Source organism: Pseudopodoces humilis, chromosome 2 (genome assembly GCF_049639895.1).
Source record: "Pseudopodoces humilis isolate 2021_Gansu_Grassland_sample_001 chromosome 2, ASM4963989v1, whole genome shotgun sequence".
NCBI classification, from domain to species: Eukaryota; Metazoa; Chordata; class Aves; order Passeriformes; family Paridae; genus Pseudopodoces; species Pseudopodoces humilis.
The window spans coordinates 63,635,496-63,659,317 of record NC_142201.1 but is presented as its reverse complement, the minus strand read 5'-3'; the positions used below and the strand labels follow the sequence as shown (position 1 = coordinate 63,659,317).

At 35.6% G+C, this 23,822-nt stretch overlaps 1 protein-coding gene across 2 annotated transcripts in view; it reads left to right on the top strand.

Moving 5' to 3' along the window:
- The window catches only part of COG6 (component of oligomeric golgi complex 6), a 54,254-nt gene extending 30,660 nt beyond the window's left edge, over positions 1-23,594 (top strand). For both annotated transcript variants that reach the window (XM_005516329.3, XM_014252210.2), the window contains exons 12-19: positions 542-633; positions 2,338-2,455; positions 11,251-11,382; positions 11,926-12,093; positions 14,059-14,166; positions 15,592-15,645; positions 17,619-17,698; positions 21,225-23,594. In XM_005516329.3, coding sequence (XP_005516386.2) covers positions 542-633; positions 2,338-2,455; positions 11,251-11,382; positions 11,926-12,093; positions 14,059-14,166; positions 15,592-15,645; positions 17,619-17,698; positions 21,225-21,372 — 900 coding nt within the window. In that variant the 3' untranslated portion in view covers positions 21,373-23,594. The remainder of the gene's footprint in view (positions 1-541; positions 634-2,337; positions 2,456-11,250; positions 11,383-11,925; positions 12,094-14,058; positions 14,167-15,591; positions 15,646-17,618; positions 17,699-21,224) is intronic.
- Positions 23,595-23,822: the final 228 nt, after the last annotated feature.

Here is a 23,822-nt window from a genome sequence, read left to right as displayed (position 1 = left end):
TTAGTTACAAATACATCTAAGTACTGGCAGGAGATATAAACACTCTCCCATAAGGGAAGAATTTATTCATCCAGGTGAAATTTGTTTCTTAGGCAAAATACCTAATGCTTTGATGTTCTGAATTTCTCCATGATGCTAGAAATGTACTGCTGTGGTTTAGGATTCTGCAGCATTGCAGCTATTCTTGCTATTCAGTGCTGGGGAAGATTTCAATATTGGTATTAATCCATCAAATTATCTCATTATTTTTAAATTTCCAGTAACTGCAGCAGTCTGTAGGATTTTTGGAAGGCTTTTTGGGTTTGTAGTTTTTCTTTTTTTAAGAATGCATACATCTTTATGCTTTCTTCCGAGATGCTTGGCAGCCCAGAAGCTCTTCAGTTCAAGCCGAATATTAAAGTTAACTAGACATTCTCTTTTAAAATTTATTTTTGGTTTAATTTATATTTCAAAAATCATAGATATACTGCATATAAAGTCATAGAAGGCTGGCTTTCGGAATTTATGACCTGAAGGATGTTTGTATTTGTTCATGCTACAGGTTAGAATTGAGCAGGTGATTGTTGCCGAGCCAGGAGCAGTTTTACTGTACAAGATTTCTAATTTGCTCAAGTTCTACCACCATACGATCAGGTATGCAAAATTGCAAAATATGTTAAAAATGCCTTTTTTTCCCTAATTGTATATATAAGAATAAATCTGCTAGGAAGAGTACTTTTGTTGCTTAGTTGTTGCTCTGCACTATAACACCATGAAGAACCACGTGTGATATCAAGCAGAAACCATTTACCTATTGCCATTCCTCAGTTTATATCAAAACTGCTTTGGAATACAGCATCAATTTGCCACAATAACTATTTCTTTATTGTTCTGTGTAAATTCAAATAGTATGCAAAAAAAACCTACACAGCATTTAATATGACAAAGTCAAGTCCCCTTTGAGAAAATGTTATTAAAATAAATTTCTTCTGTTCTTCTTTTTCATGGTTTTTTTTGGTTTGGTTTTTTCATAGGTTTTTTTTTTCTGTTTGTTTGCTTGGTTGGTTTTTAATTTAAACAAATGTGTTTTGATAACTTTTTTTCCCTGATTATATATTTCCTTATCTCACTGTTGAAGACACACTGATCACCTTCCAACCATCCAGGTGCCACCAGGCATACAGAAACTGGAGAAAAGTCAGAGCTGCTAATTTATATATAATTTATATGTTGTGGCATATGCTATAGTTCATTTTGGTTAGAAACAGCAGTAGAAGAAAAATATTCCTCCGCAGCCCTGAACTGAACTGCTGAGAATTTGAAACATTAATATTACTAGCTGAGCTTCTCTGTCAGAAAATACTTCAGATGTTGGGCAAACTGGGATAAGTGGCTCTTGGGCACCTCCCAGCTTATTTAAAATCCTCAATTGTGATGGCAAGTCTGTTGTAGAACACATGTAAGACCTATTCTTAATTTTATTATCCAAAAATCCTGGAAGATTTTGGTGGTGTTTTTCTGTCTCCAAAGTTAGTGTTTCCCCATGGTTATAAAGCTTGTTGAAAATGTGATGTTAAAATGGAAAGTCATAGGCAGTCTTGGTTTCTGTCTTGTTAACAACACAATGTTTGAAGACCAGTGATGTACCTTCTACCAGCTGAATAATTTCCTCTGCATGGGGAAGGTACACCTCACTAAAGAAAGGAAGAAGCAGTTTGAGAAATGATCTATTAAACACAGGATTACAATCTGACAATTGAGATAGAGGTTTAGTCCTATTATGACCCAGTGAATTTTTACTGCCAGTTTGTAGCTTAAAAGTGCAATTTCTATAGCCAGAGGGAGGGTATATATATTTGAGAGGAGCATAGCCCTGTAGTGCCATTTAAGGGTTACATGGTGTCTGTGTTAAGTGTAGTAGTTTGGCACTGAGAATATCAAGGCATGAATTCTTATATTTTTAGAGAAGCCCAGCATCTCAGTGAAGAAAGGAGAGGTAATGCTATCCCTAATAGGCAGCATGATAGAATAGTTAATTCTTTTTGTTATGTAATTCATTTTTGATAACAGAAGTAGATTTATTGCATAAGAGAGCAAAAACCCAGTAAATTGTAGTAGTCTACAAAAAAGCTTGTGCAAGTGTGATAACCTGTATTTAATATTTGCTTAGTGACATACTTGATGATGCTTGTTCTTACAGTCAGCTTATCTCTCAGCTGTAATGGAGAAGTGTTCCTTGCAACTATTTGTTCTAAGTTTTCAACTGTGAAAATAATCTTTCTTAAAATTATATTTAAATATCTAACTATCATGTTGTCCCCACTTTAGATTTGTTAAATAATCTTAATTTTTTTTCAGTGGTATTGTAGGAAACAATGCTGCCACACTGTTAACAACAATTGAAGAAATGCATTTGTTGAGCAAGAAAATATTCTTTAATAGCCTGAGTCTTCATGCAAGTAAACTAATGGACAAGGTTTGTTTCAAAATTGTATGGCTTTCTTCTTTCAAAACACGCTTGCATTACCCTTTTGTCTAGTAAGATTACTAGGTAAATAGCTGTTTTATATGTCAGTTTTTCCTAAAGTTGAAGTCTTGTATTTTTAATATTTTAGTTGTGGAACTACGTTACAAACTTTCTGTTTATATTTTAATTCTAATAATAGTGGAGGTTTTGTAGGTATGTGGCTAAAATCTTGAAGTTAGCAATATTCTTTTTGCAGAACAGTTTACATATTTTTACAATCTATGGGAAGCAACAAAAGTAGGAAGTTTTCGTAAGTGAAATAGAGCAATTGAGGTGTATAATTTGTGTTAATAATAATATTATAATAATATAATTTGTGTATAACAGGCGATTGAGCTGTATAATTTGTATTAAGGCATCATCAGATCAGTAGTTAATTGTGCATCATTCCTTTTTTGAAGTTGCAAGGTATATCCTAAAATGGTAATCTAAGTACAAACAAATTCTGTGCTTTTCTATCTTACTATAACAGTAGTTTTATCACGTGAACATTGCTGCAACATTTGTAAATGCATTTCTAAATTATTTAACTTACAAAAAAATGGAAAATACTTCATTTTCCAGAAACTATTCTTTGTGCACTCGTAATTTGCTGAGTACTCAATCAGGTTTTCTGAGTTTTGTCATCATTGTTCTGTGGTCCCAAACGAGTTTTCTCATTCAGCACAGTCTCTCTAGTCCTAATTTCCTGTCTTTCTGCAGGGGCTGGGAAATGACTTTCTCAAAGAAGCAGTTGTTCCTCCTCTCCAGATATCCCAGTGACTCCTTTCAGTGGTTTCATTCGTTCATTGGGTTACTCCTTAGCTGCTACCACCCACAGTCCATCCTGCTAAAGTCCACTTAATGCATTGTTGCTGTCGGGTATTTCCATTTAAATGCAGTATCATATCAATAATAGTTCCTTTGCTATTAATGCTTCTTCAAGGATCAGCTAAAGCTGAGTTCCTAAAACATGCAATGGACAAGAACAACATGACTTTAACAAAAAATGTTTTATTTCCCATTATGTAAGCTAAAATAAAATATTTGTGTAAAATTTCCTTATAGGAAAAGAAATCAGTGTTGGACCTTAGCAAAAATGTATGACTACTCTTTGCTTGCAAAGTGCTTAGGGAAAGAAATTTTCTTGGCTTGGATACATCTCTGTATTCATCTCTTTTATATTTATTTATCCTGTTGGGTATTACATCTATACTCAATTAGGATCCAACATGATTTTCCTACTCACGTAACTCACAGTCTTTGAAGTTTTGTTTTGGGTGATACATTGTTTTCAGTTCGGAAATGTGTAGAATTCAGAAGAATGATAATGGAGTTATGATCCCCTAGTCCATAGTGTGTGTTTGTTTATTCTGTTGTCCCTGTGGGAAGGTTGTGTAGTCCTCTTTGCCCTCTTAGTTCCCCTTCCCTCTGCTCCCAATCTGGATGTAAGCAATTCTAGATGCTGTCATTGTTTTATAAAGTAATCAAATTTGCTTTTACTGGCCTTAAATGAAGGCAGTGATTGCACTGCCACCTTCAGCGGTGTTATATTACAAGTAATGAATGGCATACCGAGACTACCATGTAATGGGAAAAGATCATAATATTTCTCTTTCTCAGAAACACATTTATAAATTGTCTGAAACATCAACATATTACGTTGCCTGTGTGCCCTATGAAGATCTTTCCTCAGAATATAATTGAGGTCAAAAGCTTAAAGAGATTTAGAGGACTGTTAGATATATGGGTAACAAAGGCTTCCACAATTATTTATTAACCTGCTTCAGGAGTTAACAATGAGGTAACTCTATGTCTGAGAAGAAATCTTATTGTTCTTAATGCATAGTTCTCGTAACTGAGTTTTAGATAGTCCTCTGTAGCACCATATATTAATACCCTTTGTGAGTGGATTACTGAATGCATAGAATGATGTCTTATCTCTTCATGACTGAAATTAGTTTTGCTTCATAAAAAATACAGAATTTATAGGTGGATTGCACTCAGAAAAACATTAGTTTCCATGCGATAAAGACCTTTCTTTTATCATAAATTTAATTCTCTTGTTACTTAGTTTTTTGTGTGTTAGTGTACAGATAAGCAGGTTTTTATGCCTTTTCATTTGTCTTTGTAAATTTAGTAGTGAATGTCACAGTGCCTTTACATTTTGAGGAAACTGAAGGTTGCTTTTTACTATGCTTTTTTTTAATGAGCATTCAGACAAAAATGGTTTATATGTATTAGCAGGATTTTCTTCACATGCCAGCCTTTTTCTATCTTTTTGCCATCTATGTGTGCACTGCAATTGCTTCCAGGTTTGTTTTTTTTTAATTATTTTTAAAGAAGATTAAACCCCTGGAAGATAGACCTTTTGTACTTACTTAGGCAGTTGCAAAGGCTTCACTGCTGTTCTTGTTGTGCACCTAGAGAATATTCAGTGGGAAAATTAATAAATCACTTTTCACTTGAACTATCTGGAAATTGCAGTTTCTTACTCAATTTAGATTATTCTTCTTAAGGCATTGATAAACCTGTTTCAGAGAATAACAGTTGTCCAATACTTCGATTAAAATATGATTCTTAAGACAATTTGAATAATTTTGGAGATACATTAAAATGCAACTGGGATGTTCTGAAGTAAAAATATTTCTATTTCTATAGGTTTAAGTGCCTCTTTTGTTAAGATTACTGGAAAGTGGTGAATGGCCTGTCAGGTAGACAATTTTAATAATAGTGTTTTCTCAGTATCATCTATTGTTGCTGATAATTCGCTTTTTAAATATCTATATTGTATCTAGTAGTTGATAGATCAGAATATGATTTAAGCAAATCTTTCACTTAAATATAGCTAGTTGAGAACATGTTTTCTCATGAATTTAATGAAAGCAGGTTTCATTAAATATGCTAACTCTTCAGGATCCCATCCTTAGGATGCAGACAAATGACAGGATGGTAATTTGATGTCCTCATCACCACAGACAATAATTCCCTCGATTATTGATTATCCTGAGTTGAACATTGAATTCAGTCTGCCTGGGATTTAATTTCTAGTTCTAATTCCAGCACACTGGGAAACTGAGACTTCAGGCTGTTCTTTCTAGGACAAGAAAATAGCTTCCTCTTCATATCTATTTTTGAGAAGAGTCCCATATTACATAAGGAGTGTCACTAGTGTGGAGGTGTATGGAAGCTTTTAGGCAGTCTTAGATCAGGATTCTCCCTCTTGGTTGTCAAGCCATCGGTGTAAATGATAGAGGGAAATCCCTGGTTACTTCAGAACACTTACTGGTTTGCCCAGAGCACTTTGCTATAGACTTTTTTTTTCATTACATAAGAAAATCTCAAGCATCTTGGTTGGAATCTGAAAATAAAATACTCAGCAGCTCTCAACTTCAAACTATTTGTTCTGAGAAAGCTTTTTCTATGGTGTTCTCATTCCGGCTTCTCAGGTAGCTCTGTTTGATCTGAAATCCATGTGACAGAAATTTTCAGCAGACTGCTGGAAAGTGAGTCCAGTCTTATCAAAGAAATGCAGTACTCTAGGGAGTCTCTGGTTCTGACATTTCTTGAAACCTGTCACAAAGCTTGGTAACAGAGTTGTTACAAAGACACTTTGTTTTTAGGGTTTAAAATGCCATTCACAACTTTGAGATTCTCAGGCTGCTGTAGAGTTCAACGTTGACATCCTATAGAAGCTGTGCACCACCAGCCATCTCCTGTGTCACTGAAGGTTTGGTGCATCAGCTCTTACTGCAGACGCTGCCTCTCTTTTGCCTTAGTGGCTTTTATCCTACAGAGGCAGTGTTGGCCATTCTTGCCAAATTACTTTCTAGCTCTGGTAGCAATTGATTTGTTCTGGTTCTTGGTTGAACCACAATGTTTTTTGGCTAGTATTGGTGTCCTTATGCTGAAAAAATGTGGTTTTATTTGTTGCTTTTTAGCTTTTTTGGACCCAGCCATGGGTCCACCAACCATGCTATAGTAAAGTGGATCAGAATTATCGTTAAAATCCTTACGTATCCTTTTCCATGTTTTTTTTCACTCTGTGCTTATTAATCAAATATATAGGAATTCAGGATTCTGCTTGTGTTACTCATTATCTGGATCTAAGAACAGCCCAATACAGATGATCATTTTATGATTGTAAATCCAGGAGAAGGTAATTGTCAGAGCAACGTAAGCTGTTCCAATGCAACTGGGAGTAAAGTTCAGAGTACCTAATGGACTGGAGTGGATGGACTGCTCTTTCAGTCCTCTCAATATGGGAGTTATTTATCATCATGAATCCATTGGTGAGGCATTTTAACAAGTGTGTTAGGCCAACCGATGTCAGCATGTTTTATTGGACCACCTGTTAAATTAGGAGAGTGGGAATATTCAAGCCCACATGTCCTTCCTCCAGCTTTACTAAACGATTACTAAAGGAAAGGATAATTGCAAACATTTAATAAAATGGAATGAGAGTTATCATAAGGGCACTGGAGAAGGATTGTGCCAAACTCCAGTCATCTGCTGTCTGAGCTGTTTAGAAGACTATTAGTAGCATATCCCAAATTAAGTTTTGGGATTATTATTCCTTAATGCTGTTCTTTTTAGAGTAGATGTATGCTAATTAAATGCTGTGATTACATTATCTTTTAAGTTGTTCAGTGAGAGAGATATTAAAACGTTGCATGGGAATAATTGTAAATTTGTCCTTCATAATTTGGTTCCTGCCAGAGTGAAACCTATTAGATTTCTGGGAAATCAGATGTGGGGCAGATTGAATAAGACTGATTATTGTTGTGATCTGAATGCTACTGTCCTTTTAAATGGATCCATGAGAACAAAGCAAAGCTAGTTATCTTTTCTTCCAAGACCAACTTGATAGCTGAAAAGACAAGCGTGCCATTATATATTCTACTTTGTTCACCTCTGTAGAATCCTAATAGGACCAGAAAATCTTAAGACAGCTTCTCTGATAAGACATGCATTCAGGTTTCTTAGAAGTGCTACTGGTGGATATTGTCTCAACTGAGGAGAATGGATTCTCCAGTTGATGCTGCTCAGTGTTAACTGACAGCATGAAAAATTCATAGCATTTTTACAAGTTTCCACTCTGTAGTACTTCGGATCCAGCTTCTGCCAGTGGGGATTCTTAAGACGTTGTATTTAAAGCTGCTTAGGCTCTTATAAAAGTCACTAACCTTCCATTTGTTACTTGTAAGTAGGGTTTTCTCTGTGGAGTTCTGTGTTTTAAATTACCCTCTTGTTTTATTTGGTAGTAGTATCACAGAATTAAAGAGTGGGTGAGTTCAACAAGAAACTAGAAACCACCTAGTCCAGCCATCTTGCTCATGACATGGAGTGTCAGCTAGAGCAGGTTGCCCAGGACTTGATCTAGCTGAAGTTTTAATATCACAAAGGATAGACTCCAAAACCTCACTGTGCAGCTGTCTCCAGTGCTTGACTAATGTCACAGTAAAAGATTGTTTTCTTGTGTCTTAATCTGTGCCCATTGCCTCTTGACCTGTTACTGGACACCTCTGAGAAGAGTCTGTCACCATCTTCATCCTACGCTTCACATATTTATACACATTTGTAACCATCCCCATGAGCCTTCTCTTCTCCGGGCAGAACACAGCCCCTCCTTGTGTAGGAGGTATTCCATTCCATTCATGAACATCATAACTGTTAACTTTCTAGTGTTCAAGTACCATAGTATATGAAGTTCTGATTGACTGTGCAGAATTTTCAGAAGAAAATTTGCCCTTTTTTAAAATGTAACCTTTTCTGTAAATGAGAAAGGGAAACAATTAGCACACTTCTTGATTGTTGATGCTGCCTTTTCTTTTTTCTGTATTTTCCTTTGTTGTTTGTAAAATTCTATAAGACATCTTTTGAGCTACTTGTTCCCATAGACAGAGAAACCTGCTCTGGATTATATGTTTGGAGGAAGATTGCTGGCTTGGTATATGTTCCCCACTGATTAATATGCAGAAAAGAAGATACAAATTTTTATACTAAAGCTTATGTACAACTTTTAGTACCCATTTCAGTTTTGCATATTGGATTTTAAAAATGGATAATTTCTTGGGTTTTTTGAAAGGCTGAAGAGCTGTTTGGCATAATTTCTGTATGACTGAACTGGTAGTTGAAACCTATTAGAAGCTTAATAGTGTGTTAGTGTATGTTTTAATGCAGTTGAACTCGCTGCTGCAGAACTTCCCTAATCATGTTTTAGTTACCTGCTGTCTAGCTTGCATCTGAAAGAGGTACTTCAAACGTAGAACTCAGCATGTATTTGAAACCTATTTTTCTGGGAATAGTATCAATTATAATGATCTCATGTAAAACATTCAGGACATCAATTATTTTTTTATAAGAGTAGTAATTAGTGCTCATGAGTTGGAGTCTGTAGGTTCCTCTATAAATTTGAAGTGTCTGTTTTTAAATTTTCTTTTTTAATTTTGAAAAAAAAGCCCTCACTTTGTATTCATGTGTCAAAAGTTAGAATTTTCAAAATTAATATAACACTACTTTAATTCTCCTTCCACTGACTGATAATTTTATCTCTATTTCAGTAGTCAGGGATTTCAGGGTAACCCAAATACAATCTAGTGATCTAAATCTTTTTTCCTTGCCATATTTTCTTCTTCCATTATGTTGTTCCTTGCTCTTACCTAGAAGATTGTGGACTGTAAAGGAACAGACAGATGAAAGATGAAGCTAATTTAAGAGCTTCTGAGCACTAACTACATCTGGAGACAAAAATTCTGTGCAAAGCAGCCTGAAATTATAATTGCTATGATCTGTGTGTTTTGGAACTGAAAACTCCATCAAACTCTTCAAAGTAATGCCAAAATATCACTGAACATGGTCCAGTTCAAATCTTGAACTAGTGTGTTCAGGACACAATCCATACCCCTAAAAATAACAAGAAACAAGAAGAGTCATTCAGTGCTGTAACTTTCAATAAACTTTACTACTGATCAGCACTGAGTAAGTGCCTCTTTTTGTATCACTATTACCCTATTACTAGAATATTTGTTTCATGCTTTCAAGACCGCTTGGGTTGAACAACTATTCTCTGAACCTATTAGATTTAGTTTTCCATTAGTTCCTTGAGTTCAGTATACTCTCTTTTGAAAAGTGAGAATAGAGGAACATTTTATATTCAGAAGGATGAAAAAAGTTTTCATTAAATCTGTCTTGGTAAAAGTGTGGGGACATGTATGGTATCTCAAATGTTTCAAAGCACAAAGTGTAAAAGTTCAGCCTGGTTTCAAAGAGAGAGTTGTTTTTTTCTTTCTTTGCTGGCATGTTCATCAGGTATAGATTTATTTCCAGAAAGCTCTGCAATGTTCTGCTCTGAAGATGTTTGCTGCGCTCTCCTTGATTTATTTGGCCATCAGCCTCTGCCCCTTGGAATTTAATTTTTTTTTTCTAACTTGAAGATTCAGACATCCATATTACTGTTCCATTCATTGGTGTTTCTTATTTGGGAAGGTATGGAACATGTTGCCTAAGATTTGGAGCTATCCAAAGCTGCTGCCTTTTCTTTAGAGCTGGAGTCTTAAGAGTGCTGCAGAAGTGCACGCTGCATTGCTCTCCTGAGGCCAGATACCCTGACTGAGACACGTGGGCCAGTCCCATCCAAACTTACTTCTCCCTCCTTCTGGGGAGAGATGATGCCTTTAAGTCTTAACTTACTGTGTATTGCTGAGGGTCTTCTTGCTCCTACATGATCCAGCCACATCTGTGTTTGCCCTTGCATGGGCAGAAGAGAGAAAGGTGGGAAGTGGATTGGTGGCAGAAGGAAATGAGGTTGTGGTAAGGGTTTGGAGGCAGCAGGAAGTCAGTTTGAGGCAGCATTGGAGACAAAAAGATGCAGCTATGTTTGGAGTAGAACCTAAGAAATGTGTGTTGGGAAAAAGAGGTGCTAGATTTCCTATAAATGTTTTATTAAGTGCTTAATGTATATTTGGCTGTTACAAAGAAAGGGCTAAAATATGTGAGCCTGGGTTAAAAATAGCATAGAATCTCAGTCCATTTCAGGGTGTCTAATATTCATAATTTGACTTGGAAATAATATTTTTTTCTCTAATATACACTAACTTTCCTTCTTTGTTTTTTAAGCATCTGCATTACCTGCTTCTTATCTTTGGCATAAGCCTGCATTTCTGTTTGTGCAGTCTCGTTGCAGTTCATGTAGGTATACTTGAGTTAGCTTGTGTGCCATTCCTTTGTGTACTGTGTGTAATTTAAGGCACAAGCTTGCTGGGGATTGAGACTGTATTGAGACTGTTGCATTTGTGACTACAGCTCTCATACTCAGCATCACAGGAGCTGTGCAGTCTTGTCAAGAACTGCTGCAGCATGGCACTCATCTCCCAGATTTCTTCTTGCGCTAGACTCTGAAGTACTTGCTCAAAGTGAACTCAGTGGTGCCAACAAGGTGGCTACTCTGGCACCTAATCTAGTAAATGTATTTTTTTTCAATGCCAAAACAGTAGTGTTTCTCCAAATGGTAAAACAGGCACAGTCAGAATGAAAGGAGAAGTTCAGTGTTGCTTGTTTGGCACTGAATGAGATGGTCGTGCTGAAAGTTGTAGGCAGTTATTGTCTGAAATGTGCTAGATTTGTCCAGTGTCAAATTAAAGTTCTTCTCTGTGTGCCTATATGTCATTTTGTTACTAGCTGATTGCATTGTGCTAACAGACTGGATGGTATTTGCTGTAAATGAGATTAATAAAAGTCCCCACAAACATAATCTTGTTCTTCAGGTTGAGCTCCCACCTCCTGATCTTGGCCCAAGCTCTGCCCTAAATCAGACGCTTAACTTGCTGCGGGAGGTTCTGGCATCTCATGACTCATCTGTTATTCCACTGGATGCCCGTCAGGCTGACTTTGTGCAGGTACAAGGATGTTTGACTGCTTTATGTGTGTGAAGAGGAGGGAGAGGGGCAAAATAAAGAATGTCTAAGTTAGTTTCAGTGCACAAAAGGTAGATGGAACATTAATCTTTTTGTCTGGTCCCATTTTGGAGCTCTCTGTCAAACCAGAGTTTGTAATGTACATAACAGGGTGACTAACAGAATGGATAATTACAGTTGAGTATGGAGTGCTACTCTTAACACAGTATCTAAATTCTGTTATCCAATTACTGTAAGTAAATACACCCTCAAGATTGCACAATTACCAATTATCTAATCTGGGTTATTCTTCCTCCTGCTAGGCTGGAATCTGTTCTTCTCAGGTTTTTATACTTCCCCCATCACTGTGGTAGGTGATCACCTGCTGACAAATCCAGTAGAAAACTGCTTTCACAGTTGGAAACTCTCATTCCTCTTTATTCTGCTTTGGGGAATAAATACATGATAGAGACAGAATGAGGTTAGAAGCCTCGTGTGACATGATTTCCTCCCTCCCCTCCCTCTTTTCTGTGATTGCTATTTTAGGTTCTGTCTTGTGTGCTAGATCCGTTGTTACAGATGTGTACTATGTCTGCTAGTAATTTGGGCACCGCTGATATGGCAACCTACATGGTAAATTCACTTTACATGATGAGGACTACTCTGGCTCTTTTTGAATTCACTGACAAACGTCTAGAAATGTTGCAGTTTCAGGTAAGCTTTAGCAGCCCCAAAAAAAACTAACTTATTACTGATATTTGTACACTGTAAGTCATGATGTGAACGTATTTCAACCCAAAGCCAACATTATCAATATTGGGGAAATGGGATAAGAGGGCTTCTTATCAGAGATCATGAGCAGATAGCATTTTTCATTTTAAACAGACAGAACATGATTAAAAGATTTGGTTTTGTTTGGTTTAGTTGCAGATAAACCCAGACCAGTGAACATTTTCATTATCGTAATCACTCTAATATTTGTCTGCAAACTGTATGAGAAGAAGAAAATGGAAATTGAAAACTCAATACAGTCAAATGGCTGACTGTATTCCATCATAGAGTTAGTACTAGATCATCATCTATTTTCTATTAGAATATAGTGTAGCTGAAGTTACTGCTTCAGTCCTGCTTTCTGCCTCTCTTTTCTCATTTGTTTGGTTTCCCCTCACATCCCGGGATAGTAGTTCATACATGGTACCATTTTGCAATGAAAGTGAAAATTTAGAAACTATTGACTTGCAAAAACTTGGCCACTGCCCATTTATATTTTGCTACATAAATATGTCTGCAGTATATCTCAGGAGAGTATTTGGAGTTGAGGGGATAGAAAAAAGTTACAAATTTTTATTTAAAGAGATCAGCAAGGATTGGCTGCGAGCCATTTTTCACTTTCTACTCCTAATCAGAATTTCTAGCACCTTTTAGCTCTGAAACAAACAAACAGACAACCTCACCAAACTGTCTGGGGTATTTCTAATTTCTTTTATCAGAGTTCCTTTCACAGTAAATGTTGCAATTGATTTATTCTTCAGAAAAGCAGTAGAGCTGAAGCTTACACATTTAATATCATTTACTTTCTTCAAACATTTTACAAATACAGGAACAGACTGAAAAAAATCTTTAAGATTATACATAAGTAGGTTATTCAAATGGAGTTAGAATGGCATATTTAATAGGAGAAACATTTTTCATAGAAAAAGAACTCACAAAGACAGTTAAAAACTCCAAATTGAAATATTAAGATTTCCCTTCTGATTTAAAAAGGAAAGTGTGTTCTTCTAACAATCTTAGGAAGTAAAAAGGTGAACTCTTAAGTATCAGACAAAAGAGTCTTACATTTTACTAGACTTATTAAAAAAAACCTTATAAATATATTATTTTTTTTTCTTTAGGATTGGAAGAAAAAAATTGTGGAGTACTTATCTGTGAAAATGAAATAATAATATATATATATACTCAAATGGCTTTCTGAGACTGCTCAAACTGAAAAATTATTGCTGCTGCTGTGACTGGATTTAGGGATTAGGTTTTCTTGCAAAGTAAAGATTATATTATGAATGTAAAATACTCTTAAAAGTTTTTTTCATATGAAGATAACTAAAACAAAGTGGATAACTGTAATATCATTGTCTATTCTTTCAGTTGACATTTTTTCAAAATTCAGTTGACTATTTTCAATACACGTTTATCAGTATTGACTTTAAAATCAATTCTTAGTATGATTTATTTTTGGTTTTATTTTCCTTATGAAAGACTGTCTCTTGTTTATTGTAAAATTGCCATGTTATTGTCAGTATTTTCAATAAGAGTTAAATAATTTTTATCACATATTTTCAAAGAATTATAGGAAAATAAAATTACATAGGAATTTTTAAGATCAAGTCTATAATCTTCATTTTTGGTGGCATTGTATTTACAAATACAAAAAAACTAGGTTCTTTTATCGATCAGACATCAGAAAATTCTCTGCATTTTTATTATTGGTTCCTTGTAATATGGAAAATATAAATAGATAAAATAGTTATGCTGTATGTATTTGTATTATTTCCTTGTTTGTTGATCACTCTCCTTGTTTTTTTTTTTCTTCTTATTTGTGTTTCTAGATGTTTTAACCCCAGAACTTGTTACATTTAATATTCTCACACACTCTTTATAAATACCTTATGCTTAATATTTCAGATTGAAGCTCATTTAGATACACTCATAAATGAGCAAGCTTCCTACGTACTAACAAGAGCTGGTCTGAGTTACATTTATAACGCTCTGCAGCAGCACAAACCCGAACAGGTGAGCTTACAGAATTTACATGTTGAGGGGGTACCACACACTTGCCAACTAGTGGAAATTTGGCCCTAATATTTTTGCAAATTAGGCTTCCTCTGAAAGGAAAGGTTCAGTAATGTTGGTTTTTCACATGGGACGAGGACTTTTAGATGCAGGCACTTGCAGCTACAGTTTTTTTTACTGTGTGTTCAGCAGGCCTAGCGGAGCTGGTGTGCAGCAGTCCTGTACCGCTTGTCTGGTACACACTGGGTCTGCATATCAGCATTCCCAGTGCACCTAGGACATATTAGACCTGCTGTATATATAAGCAGCATTCATCTTCTTCATTGCTTCCTGTAGCACCACACATGGAGTCCATAGATAGCTGCATGCATTTGGTAATTGCTGCTTTTTTCCTTCCGTGGAAAACTGGCAGATGAGTTTAGTAGTAGTTTGAAATAGTTTCTTCTTTCGTCCTTATTTGTTGCTGTAGCTATTCTAGTACCAAGACAGTGAGATTCTCAAAGTGAAAACTTGAGATTTCTTAGAGGAGCTGAAAACTGGAATTCAGAGCTCATGCTCTCCCTTTCTTGTGAAGCACAGTTGCAATGTGGTAGGTGTTAATACAGCCCTTCTTGCCTTCAGCTGTGCCTATGTCCTTTTGTGATCTTTTGTAGAAGTGAAAAACAGTGTTTTCTGGAGAAAGCAGAACTCTGTTGGAGAGCTTTATGTTGTTTCTTCAGCTAATAATTTTGCATAAAGTGCCCAAACTCAACAGATTTTTATGTATAAAGATGAATAAATAAATGTATAAATAATCTGATTAATAACTCAGTTTTCTATTCATGAGCCTATCTCCTGTTTTAAAACCAATTTCAAGTTGACTAGGGCAGGTTGTTAATGGTTGTTAATGTAGCAATTTTCATTTCTGTCTGTACAGCTGCCTGGCTGCAGAGGTGATGTTGTCACAGAATTTGCTGGGGGGTTAAGCAGCATTTGTGCATTGTACTGCCATACCAGCACAGAAGGTTTACTGGGAAGTGGGTCTGAATTCTTCACAGTCCAAGAGCAGATAGATAGAGCAAAGTTGTTGTCTCTTAAGTCCAGGTTACCAAGGGGATGTAGCCAGTTTGCGGTTCAGTTTTTATTCTAGACCTTGTGGAAGGCTATTTTTTACTTTATTTAGTGGTGAAGAAGGAAGAAAATTATTTGAAAGGACATAATAATAATTCCATATTCTCAGCTTTTAATTTAAGGGAGTGGTGGAATGCAAATGAGCTGTTAACAGCATTTCAGTACTGAAATGGTGATAGTTTCCAAACATTTAAGATCCTGTAGCGGGACCAAATAAAAACTAACTACTGAACTGATTGTAGTCTTTATTATTTCTCTGTTTCTATGTGCTAGTATGACCTTTTTTTATCCCTCTGTTTGATTGTTGATTTTTAGGGTCCTCTTTCAAATTTATCAAGTATGGATTCCGTGTCCCTGAAGGTTGCAATGGTAAGCATTTATAACTTTCATATTATGATGGTGATGCTCTGACATGGTAAAGAATACTGTTAATTATGTGATTAGAAGATACTCATCTGTAGTAGAAGATACTCATCTAATCAGTCCTACTCTTTAAGAATAGCTGAATTACATGTCTGGGAATTCTTCATTTGTAGTAATTTGACCACTTGAAGTAATAAATACATAAGTTATTTCTGAAAGGGTAGTAATAGAATATTATTTTCTAAGCCTTGAGAAGCAGATCTTTACTTATAACAATGCTGTCCCATGAGTCATCTTAAATTGCTAAAAGCAAATACTTAGCTCTAATTAGTTTTAATCACCAAAGTTTCTATTTTTTGTCCCTATGCTTTGAAATATAGGTTCTGCTATCATTTATAATCTTAGTCCTAAGGCTTTAATTTTATGCAAGTAGTTCAGCTTTACTCAGAAGTTAGATTCTGGGTGTATGTCACAGTTATGGTTTTTTTATGTTGAAAGCTACAATATATTTTAAAGCAAATTATCAGCTGGTATTTTTTCTTAGCGTGTGTGAAGGCTATTTTGCATAGAGATAGCAATATCACAGTTCAGTAGGCAATAATATGTAATCTCTCACTCTTCTTGCTTAGCCAAGTTTAGCTTTATTCTAAAAGTTTAACTGTAAAGGCCTGCTCATATAGCAGTATATGTACACACACCCATGGAAAAAATGGGATTTTAAAAGGTTTTTAAAAAAAACTTGAAATCATCCCAATTATGATAGTGTAACCCATTTTTTTCTCTTCAGGATTTAAACCAGCAGTTCCTAAGCTGGTTGGATGAACAGAGCTCTGGCATAGAGCATTCAGTGGTTTACTCAGATCAGCATGCATTCTTATTAAAACTTAGCAATTTTGCATTTAAAATATCTTCTATTTATCATAGTCTGTAGACTAACAACAAATTTAAAGGCTGCAGCTTGGGGACCTTCTCTTTAAATTATACATATGTAACACTGTTTTAAATGATGGACGGATGGGGATTTTAGGATTTACCACCCTGAGAATATTCATTCAGTGAATAAATGGAAGGTTGAATGAATGATGGAAGGTTACCTAAGTTAGATAAACTTACTTAGGGCCTTGTCTTAATGAGTAATTCCAAGGATGGAGGTTATGCAGGTTTTTTGGATAATCTGTTCAATGTTTGATGACATGTCTGATAATAATTTTTCCTCTCACTATCTAATTAAAATGCTTCCTAGTGTGATATGTGTTCAATATTCTTCTGTTTTCATCTGTGAGAAGACCTGGGTTCGTCTTCTCAGTAGTCACCCATTTGACCACACAGTCACAGAATGATTTGGGTGGCAGCAGACCTTGAGGACTATCTTGTTCCAGCCTGGTCATGAACACTTCCAGGAGTGGGGCAGGCACAATTTTTCTGACTGACTTAAAGACAGGAGTAATGTTTTTTCTTAGAATCAAAGTATGGCTCTTCTTATCACTTTATTCTGTGAGAAAGAGAAGTAGGCTTAGAAGTGGTTCAAGAAGCCTGAAATGTTTGATTTGTGCTTTGTTTTTCCCAACATAAGCAGTGACTCCCTGCCAAAAAGTAAAAAGAAACATGCAAAAAGAATCAAGCAACATGTCTAATTCGGACAGAGTAGATAATAGATAGCTCTGAAGCTGTCTTGTATTGCCTCTGCATTGAATAGACTCAGTGTGATCTTCAGTGATGTATAAGTACCTGCACCAGCTGCATAGAAAGCTGAGACGGATGATTATAGAAGCTGGATTCTCAGTATTTACTTTCCACTCGTATTCCTCAGAGTCAGAAACAAAATTTTGGTGGCAGAGGTGCTGAAGTCAATCATTTGTTTTGGACAATTAAGTTCTATTTCTTAATGTAATCAGGGATGTTTTCAGAAATGGTGGTTTTGCCTATTTTTGTGTAATAGCAAGGTGTTAATATGTTGGTCTCATATTCTCTTCTTGCAGGCTCAGTTTGATCGCTATCTGTCTGCTCCAGATAGCCTGTTAATGTCCCAGCTGAATTTCCTTCTGAGTGCCACTGTGAAGTAAGTACCTTGCCTCTGAAGTTCTATTATGCCTGAATAATGATTACAAAATTGAATTTGATTAAGTTTTAGTGAATCATGATGAGTATTCAAGTTATCAGCTGGGTTGATACTTGCATTGTCCTTCAGGTCACAATTCAGTTTTGTTCCGATTCTCCTCCTTTTGAACAAGCAGCGAGGAGTATCTAATTCTGTAACTTTCTGAAGTAGTTACCCTTGATTTAAGAGACACCATCAAGATGAATTACATTAATCTATTTTGAACATGTTCTGCTGTGTCAGCAATTTTTAATCAACTAGGTGGTAAATTGTTTTAGAACTATTTTGTAAGCTTTCCAAAGACAGGTGAAATATATAATTCTCCAAATTTTCTTTTATCCCCACTGCTTGGTTACTTCTAGAATTTTCACCTTTGTTGTCTTCTGCTGTAGAATATTGGCATTCTGTCTCGTTGAATATTTTGCTGAGATTATTTTACTTTTCACCTAATGTAGTTTTTTTAGAGATTTCTTCTTTGAAGTATGGAAGTAAGAACTTTATTATTTATCTCTTAACTTGTTTTTTGAGCATAACTGAACCCTAAGGCAAGGGAAAGTGCCACGAATTCCTTTCCAATTAAATGTGAACCACATGAAGACTTTCTGTAGTACTTAAACTCATAGAATTATATGTTGCACTGATCAAAAACTTTCCTTGACACTATTTTTCACACTTTTGTGAAGAATGTAGGTAACTGAATATACCAGAAACTGAGACAAGCACATCACATTTTACATAATGCAACAGTTTGAAGTTCCATTATTAGTGCTTGTCCTCAGTGGGGTTGTATTACAGCATCTTGCAATTAAAAAATGACATGTCAAGGGAAAAATAATTATTGTTGGGAATTGAATAGAACAGTTCAGTTAGAAGGGACCTACAGTGATCAGCTAGTCCAGCTGCCAGGTTCTGGTGCTGCATTGCTCAGGTTCTCCTTATCCAAAGACTTACAGTGTCACACCATACTGGTGGAGCATGGTGGGCACAGGGAATGCTGGTGTTTTTCAGCTGGCATTGGGTGTCTCTGCCAGATTTACCATTCCCACAGCTCTGCTGGCAGAGCTGACCTGTTGTGGGTGTGTGCACTGTACAGATCAAACAGCATAACTTGACCAGTAATGTCATTGAAACATCACAACTTCTGCTTCTCAGTGTCAGGGCATTAAACCTGCATTTTGGCTCTTGATATATTTTCTTAAATGTAAATCTATTTAAAAATTGTAATGATAGTAAATGTATTTTGAAAGCCTCAACCTTTCATTGCTAACACAGAGGCAGTTTTAAGAGGTAGACTCTATGCTACTGTAAAGACTCTGGCACAGTGAAATTACTTGAACTTAATCAATCCTTCTGTCAGATGAACCAAGATAAACTGGTTATGTAGGCACTCTTAGCCGTATCTCATTGATAAGCTTTTTAAACCTCTCAGCACATTTTAAGCTGAATTCATATTATCTTGCAGCAGTGGACAGTTGAGAGGTTAAGAAAGAAGCCTTTTGTGAGGATGATTGCTATAGCTGCTTCAACTCAGCTAACATGCAGAAGTTTATTAACCTGCTGCAATCAATGTTATAGGTCAGGTTCTGCTCAGAGTGAAAACAAAAGAAATAAATCAGTTAGCCCATTAGCTTTCAAACAACTAGCTTTAAACACAAGCAATCCTTCTAAAGTTAAAATGCCTATTTACAGAGATGCTTGTAGATTTGCTGTCTTGATAGTCAATATTTTCAATAGTAAATAAGCCTTGAAAATCCTGAATTTTCTCAAAATTCAAGCGAAACATGTAACTAGTGCTGTAATTTTAATCCCTGGCTATAGTTGGAATTTTCAATTTTGCAGATATTTTTCCTCAAATCAGATAATTGAGAGCTGTAACCTATGAGGTCTTTGGTTCTCAGAATCATACCACATGCTGTGATAAGGGACCAGTGTATGATATACTCATTTGCAATATCATTTAAGCTTTGCAACTGTGAAGAACATTCCTTCCAATGTTACCAGTGCATGCTCTTGTCTTTCAAATTCCTTCACTCATTTAAAAAGCCTTAAGCTATGTATTCCTATGGTTGTTGGTCTTGAAGAGCTCTTTTCATTTGTGTTGGATCACAGAAACTGAATGCTGGGATTACTATTTTTAGCAAGTGCTGCCAATTGTGTTAGTAATAAATGTATCACGTTGTTATGGCAACTGAAATCCTAATGTACTGATTAATGACACTGACATTATTTGATTGAACAACACATGTGATTCTGTTCAGTCCTCTGAATATTTTAACAAGCTTTTTTTATTTATTCATTTGGTACACTAGTTCTACACAAATTCAGTGTGCAATGCTTTCATAAAGGATTGTCATGTTACAGTACCTCAGTGATCCCAGGCTGAGGTCAGAGACAGTTGTCTTACCTGAGCACCCTGAATATATTTCCCTTATAATAGTGGGTTTGGATTTGTTGCTATAAGGACAGTCTTTTATTTTAGGTATCCTAATAACCTAGTAATACTGGCAGTTGATGCTGTATATAAAAAAAACCCTGGATACTGTGTGTCAGAGTAAAATACAGGTTTGGTCTTCTAATCTGCTTTCTCATAGCTTCTATTCCTTAATGTTTCCTGTAAAGACAAAGATTTTTGTACTTTGTCTTTGAAATTTCTTCAACTTACCAATTCCCAACATTCTGTGAATTCAGCTGTGATTTTAGTGGATGCAGTTTTGTTGCCTTTGTTTCTCTGCTGCATATTACAGTGGGGCTGAATCTGGTTTTGTGGTTACCTTGGTTTCCTCAGCTTCTGCTGGAGTTCCCATTGCATGGATTTGGCTGTCAAGTAGTTGTAACTGCAGTTCCTAATAGATAAAAATTCATCTGCTACTGTAAGCACCATCACCATGATGATTAAAGTAAACTGATTTAATGGGCAGTGTAAAATAAAATTATTAGGTTGTCTTTAAAAAATATTAAACTTTCCAGTTAAATTTAGCATTCAGTCTGTGTGCATTGCTACTCATTTATCTCCAGAAAAATAACAGGACATAGCATTGTTGGTAAAAGGTTGTGTTTTAAATCTCTGACCACTATGACTAGTTTTTGTCTGATTATGGAATCTTGCTGTCAAGATAAAGCAAATAGAATATATTTGCTAGTAGATAAAAAAAAGTGTATTTACAAAAGACAGTGAGAAGCCACTGGAGATCGAAGGTAGATCACTAAGTTTTTCAGTCTTATAAAAGATACAGGCAAGTGCAGGTGGGAAACTGATGTATGCAAATTTAATCCTTTTGCTTGATTGTAGAAATAAATAAGTTCCTGTCTTGGTTATCAGGTCATATATGTGAGTTTATCTGTGTACGATACAACGAGAGGAAGAAGCCTTTTTAAAAAAAAAAAAAAAAAAAAAGTTTATTATTAATGTATATTTTTAATTCCATGTCTGTAGTACAGTTATATTCCCTACAATTTGCAAATTATGTTATTTTGTTTTGGTTTTTAGAGAGCAGATAATAAAACAGTCAACAGAACTGGTCTGCAGAGCTTACAGTGAGCTGTATGCAGCTGTGATGGATCCTTCAAATGAATACAAGGATCCAGAAACCATCCTACACAGATCTCCTCATCAAGTTCAGGCACTCCTTTCATAGTCTTGGCACCCCCCAGATTTATCAGAATCCGTAATTCTGGATTTCTTGAGTATTTGCATTGAATTATTTTTCTGCTTTGAATTTGGATGTGTAACTGTATAGTTAAAATATGTAGGAATGCGGTTTTCTTTAATCTGCTCGGCAGAAGCCTAGTCTTTCCTGTGTCTTTGAATACTTTCAATAGGCCAGAAAATAGAATATAGATTGAAAATTATTTTAATGTATTTCTCTGATGGAAGTGGACCTTGACAATGTGCAGTCTCTTTGAAAAAGGAGAAAAGCGTTTTTCCTTGCTGTACATAATCCTTTCAACTACAGGTTTAACCAGTGTCAAGTTTTTATTTGCTCTGTTGTCTGTTCTCTCACTCTTTTTTCTCAGCCTGCCATCAGTAAACACCAATAACTGAAATTTTAATACAACTGATACACTTTGAATGACTCATGCATCACTTTTGCAGCTCATAAATCATTTCAGAATACTTGATGGTCTCTTGCAAATCCTGTTGATTAAATCTTTGAGGCAAAATGTGTGTGTTTTTTTGCAATCTATTTTCTGGTGTTTTCTGTCAGAATAAGAAATGTTTGTGACTCGGTGCTTATACATAACCTGTAACTTAATGCTTTAAATTATTTTTCTAATTCTGTTTTACTGGAAGGAGTTTTATTTTCAATAGGAATCCTTGTATCAGTTGAAACTTGCTGATCTCCTAAGGCTGGGACCAGTAACAATATAGGTTAGGAAAGTGGTTTGCACAGTACTATGTCCATTCCTCCCTCACATGTACATGATTTTTGTCTGGTTTGGTTTTATGTACAGGAAAAAGTCCATCTGCTCTAGTTCAAGTATTTACTCAGTTCATAATCCACCAAGAGATTTTCATGGTTTACATCACTTGGGATTTGTGGGAGAGCTGGGGTGTGTAGATTTCCCAGTCTGATGCATAGAAAACCGTAAGTGAAGCTTTCATTTCTTTCTTCCTTTGGTGCAAGCTGAAGCTTCCCTGTGTAGAAGCCTTTATATTACAAAGTTATTTAGGGGACTTCTGCTTCCAGGAAAAAAGGAAATTAAGTAGGATATATGTTCTCTGCTGGTCTTGTGATAATTATATGCAAATACCTTAAGCATAGTTATTTTTTGGGAAAGTATTGTTAAAGAGAAACCTTCAAGAAACAAAAAGTTAGTAGAATGGGTTTGTGACTAGAATTTTTTGTTCATTTGTTTTTAAAGGATAATTTAAGTGAACTGTTTTGTTGGAAGCATTTCACTTTTTTCTTGTCTTTGTTACTGTGGGAGTGTCACAGAGTTACTACAGTCGCCTGAGTTTACTCTCCCATTATATGTGGCTTATTTTATGTACATCAAGGGGGAGAGGAGCAGTCATTCATATTGAATAACTTATTTTACTTTCATTAGTAGTAATAGCCCACATATAAAATACATACTTGGTGGCAGCCAAGTCCACAGCTTAGTGTATGCTTGCAAAAGAGCAAGACATAAAGAGCAGCAGCAATACATTTTAGCCTCTTGGAAGACTCATTGCACAAAATGCATTCAGTGCAGTCAGAAAACAGCTTCTGTGGTAATGCCACAATAAAGCAATAGCTCCTTTTCCAAATGGGAGTAATTTGTTGGTATAGAAAGTGTAAGTGACCCTGGAGTTCTTGGGCCAGGCATAAATCTTTCTGTAAATATGAATGTTAAATTTATTCTGTTTAAAATCTATACCTGTAAGACAAAAAAATTCTAGAAGCTTAGAAAAGCTCTAATGGAAAATTACCAGCTAAGGCTCTTTATATTACTCAGATTTTGCATTGTCATAGTATACATTCAGGTGGCTGTTCATTGTTGTTTAATAATGTTAATATCGCTTAATATGCCTGTAATTATTATCTAATATATGAAAATTACATCAGTTGTGAAAGGACTATAAATTAGCTTGAGATGAGCATACTCATGAGTGAACTTTTTCCTGATACTGCTCAACCTCAGTCTCCAATAATCTGTAGCTTGCATGAGGATTAGTAAGAAGTTGCTTCCTATCTTTGATTCCATTTAGAGACCTACTCATGATTTTGTCTTCTCTTGGTAAAAATGCAAAAGCTATAAAAGATGTTATTTAGGAAAATTCAAGTCAATTGCTAATTTTGGTCTGTGCAATTAAAATTAATGACCAATGGTCACAAATAAGAAAGGACTTCAATAAAAATATTTGACTTACTGACTCTGTCTTCCATGTTGTTACTTTCTCTGTCTTGTCTTCCTATGAATAAAAAGAAAATGTGGTTAGATTATGATCTGTCTTTCCCATCTTGGCATTTCTGACCCTTTCATTTTACAAATTCCCAAGATTTCCGTGCTAGGAACCTTGAAGCTGCAGTCCCCTGATTAGCTAGAGGATCCATAAGCATTGCAGTAAATGAAGTCACTCTGGATGTCAGTACCTGGCCCA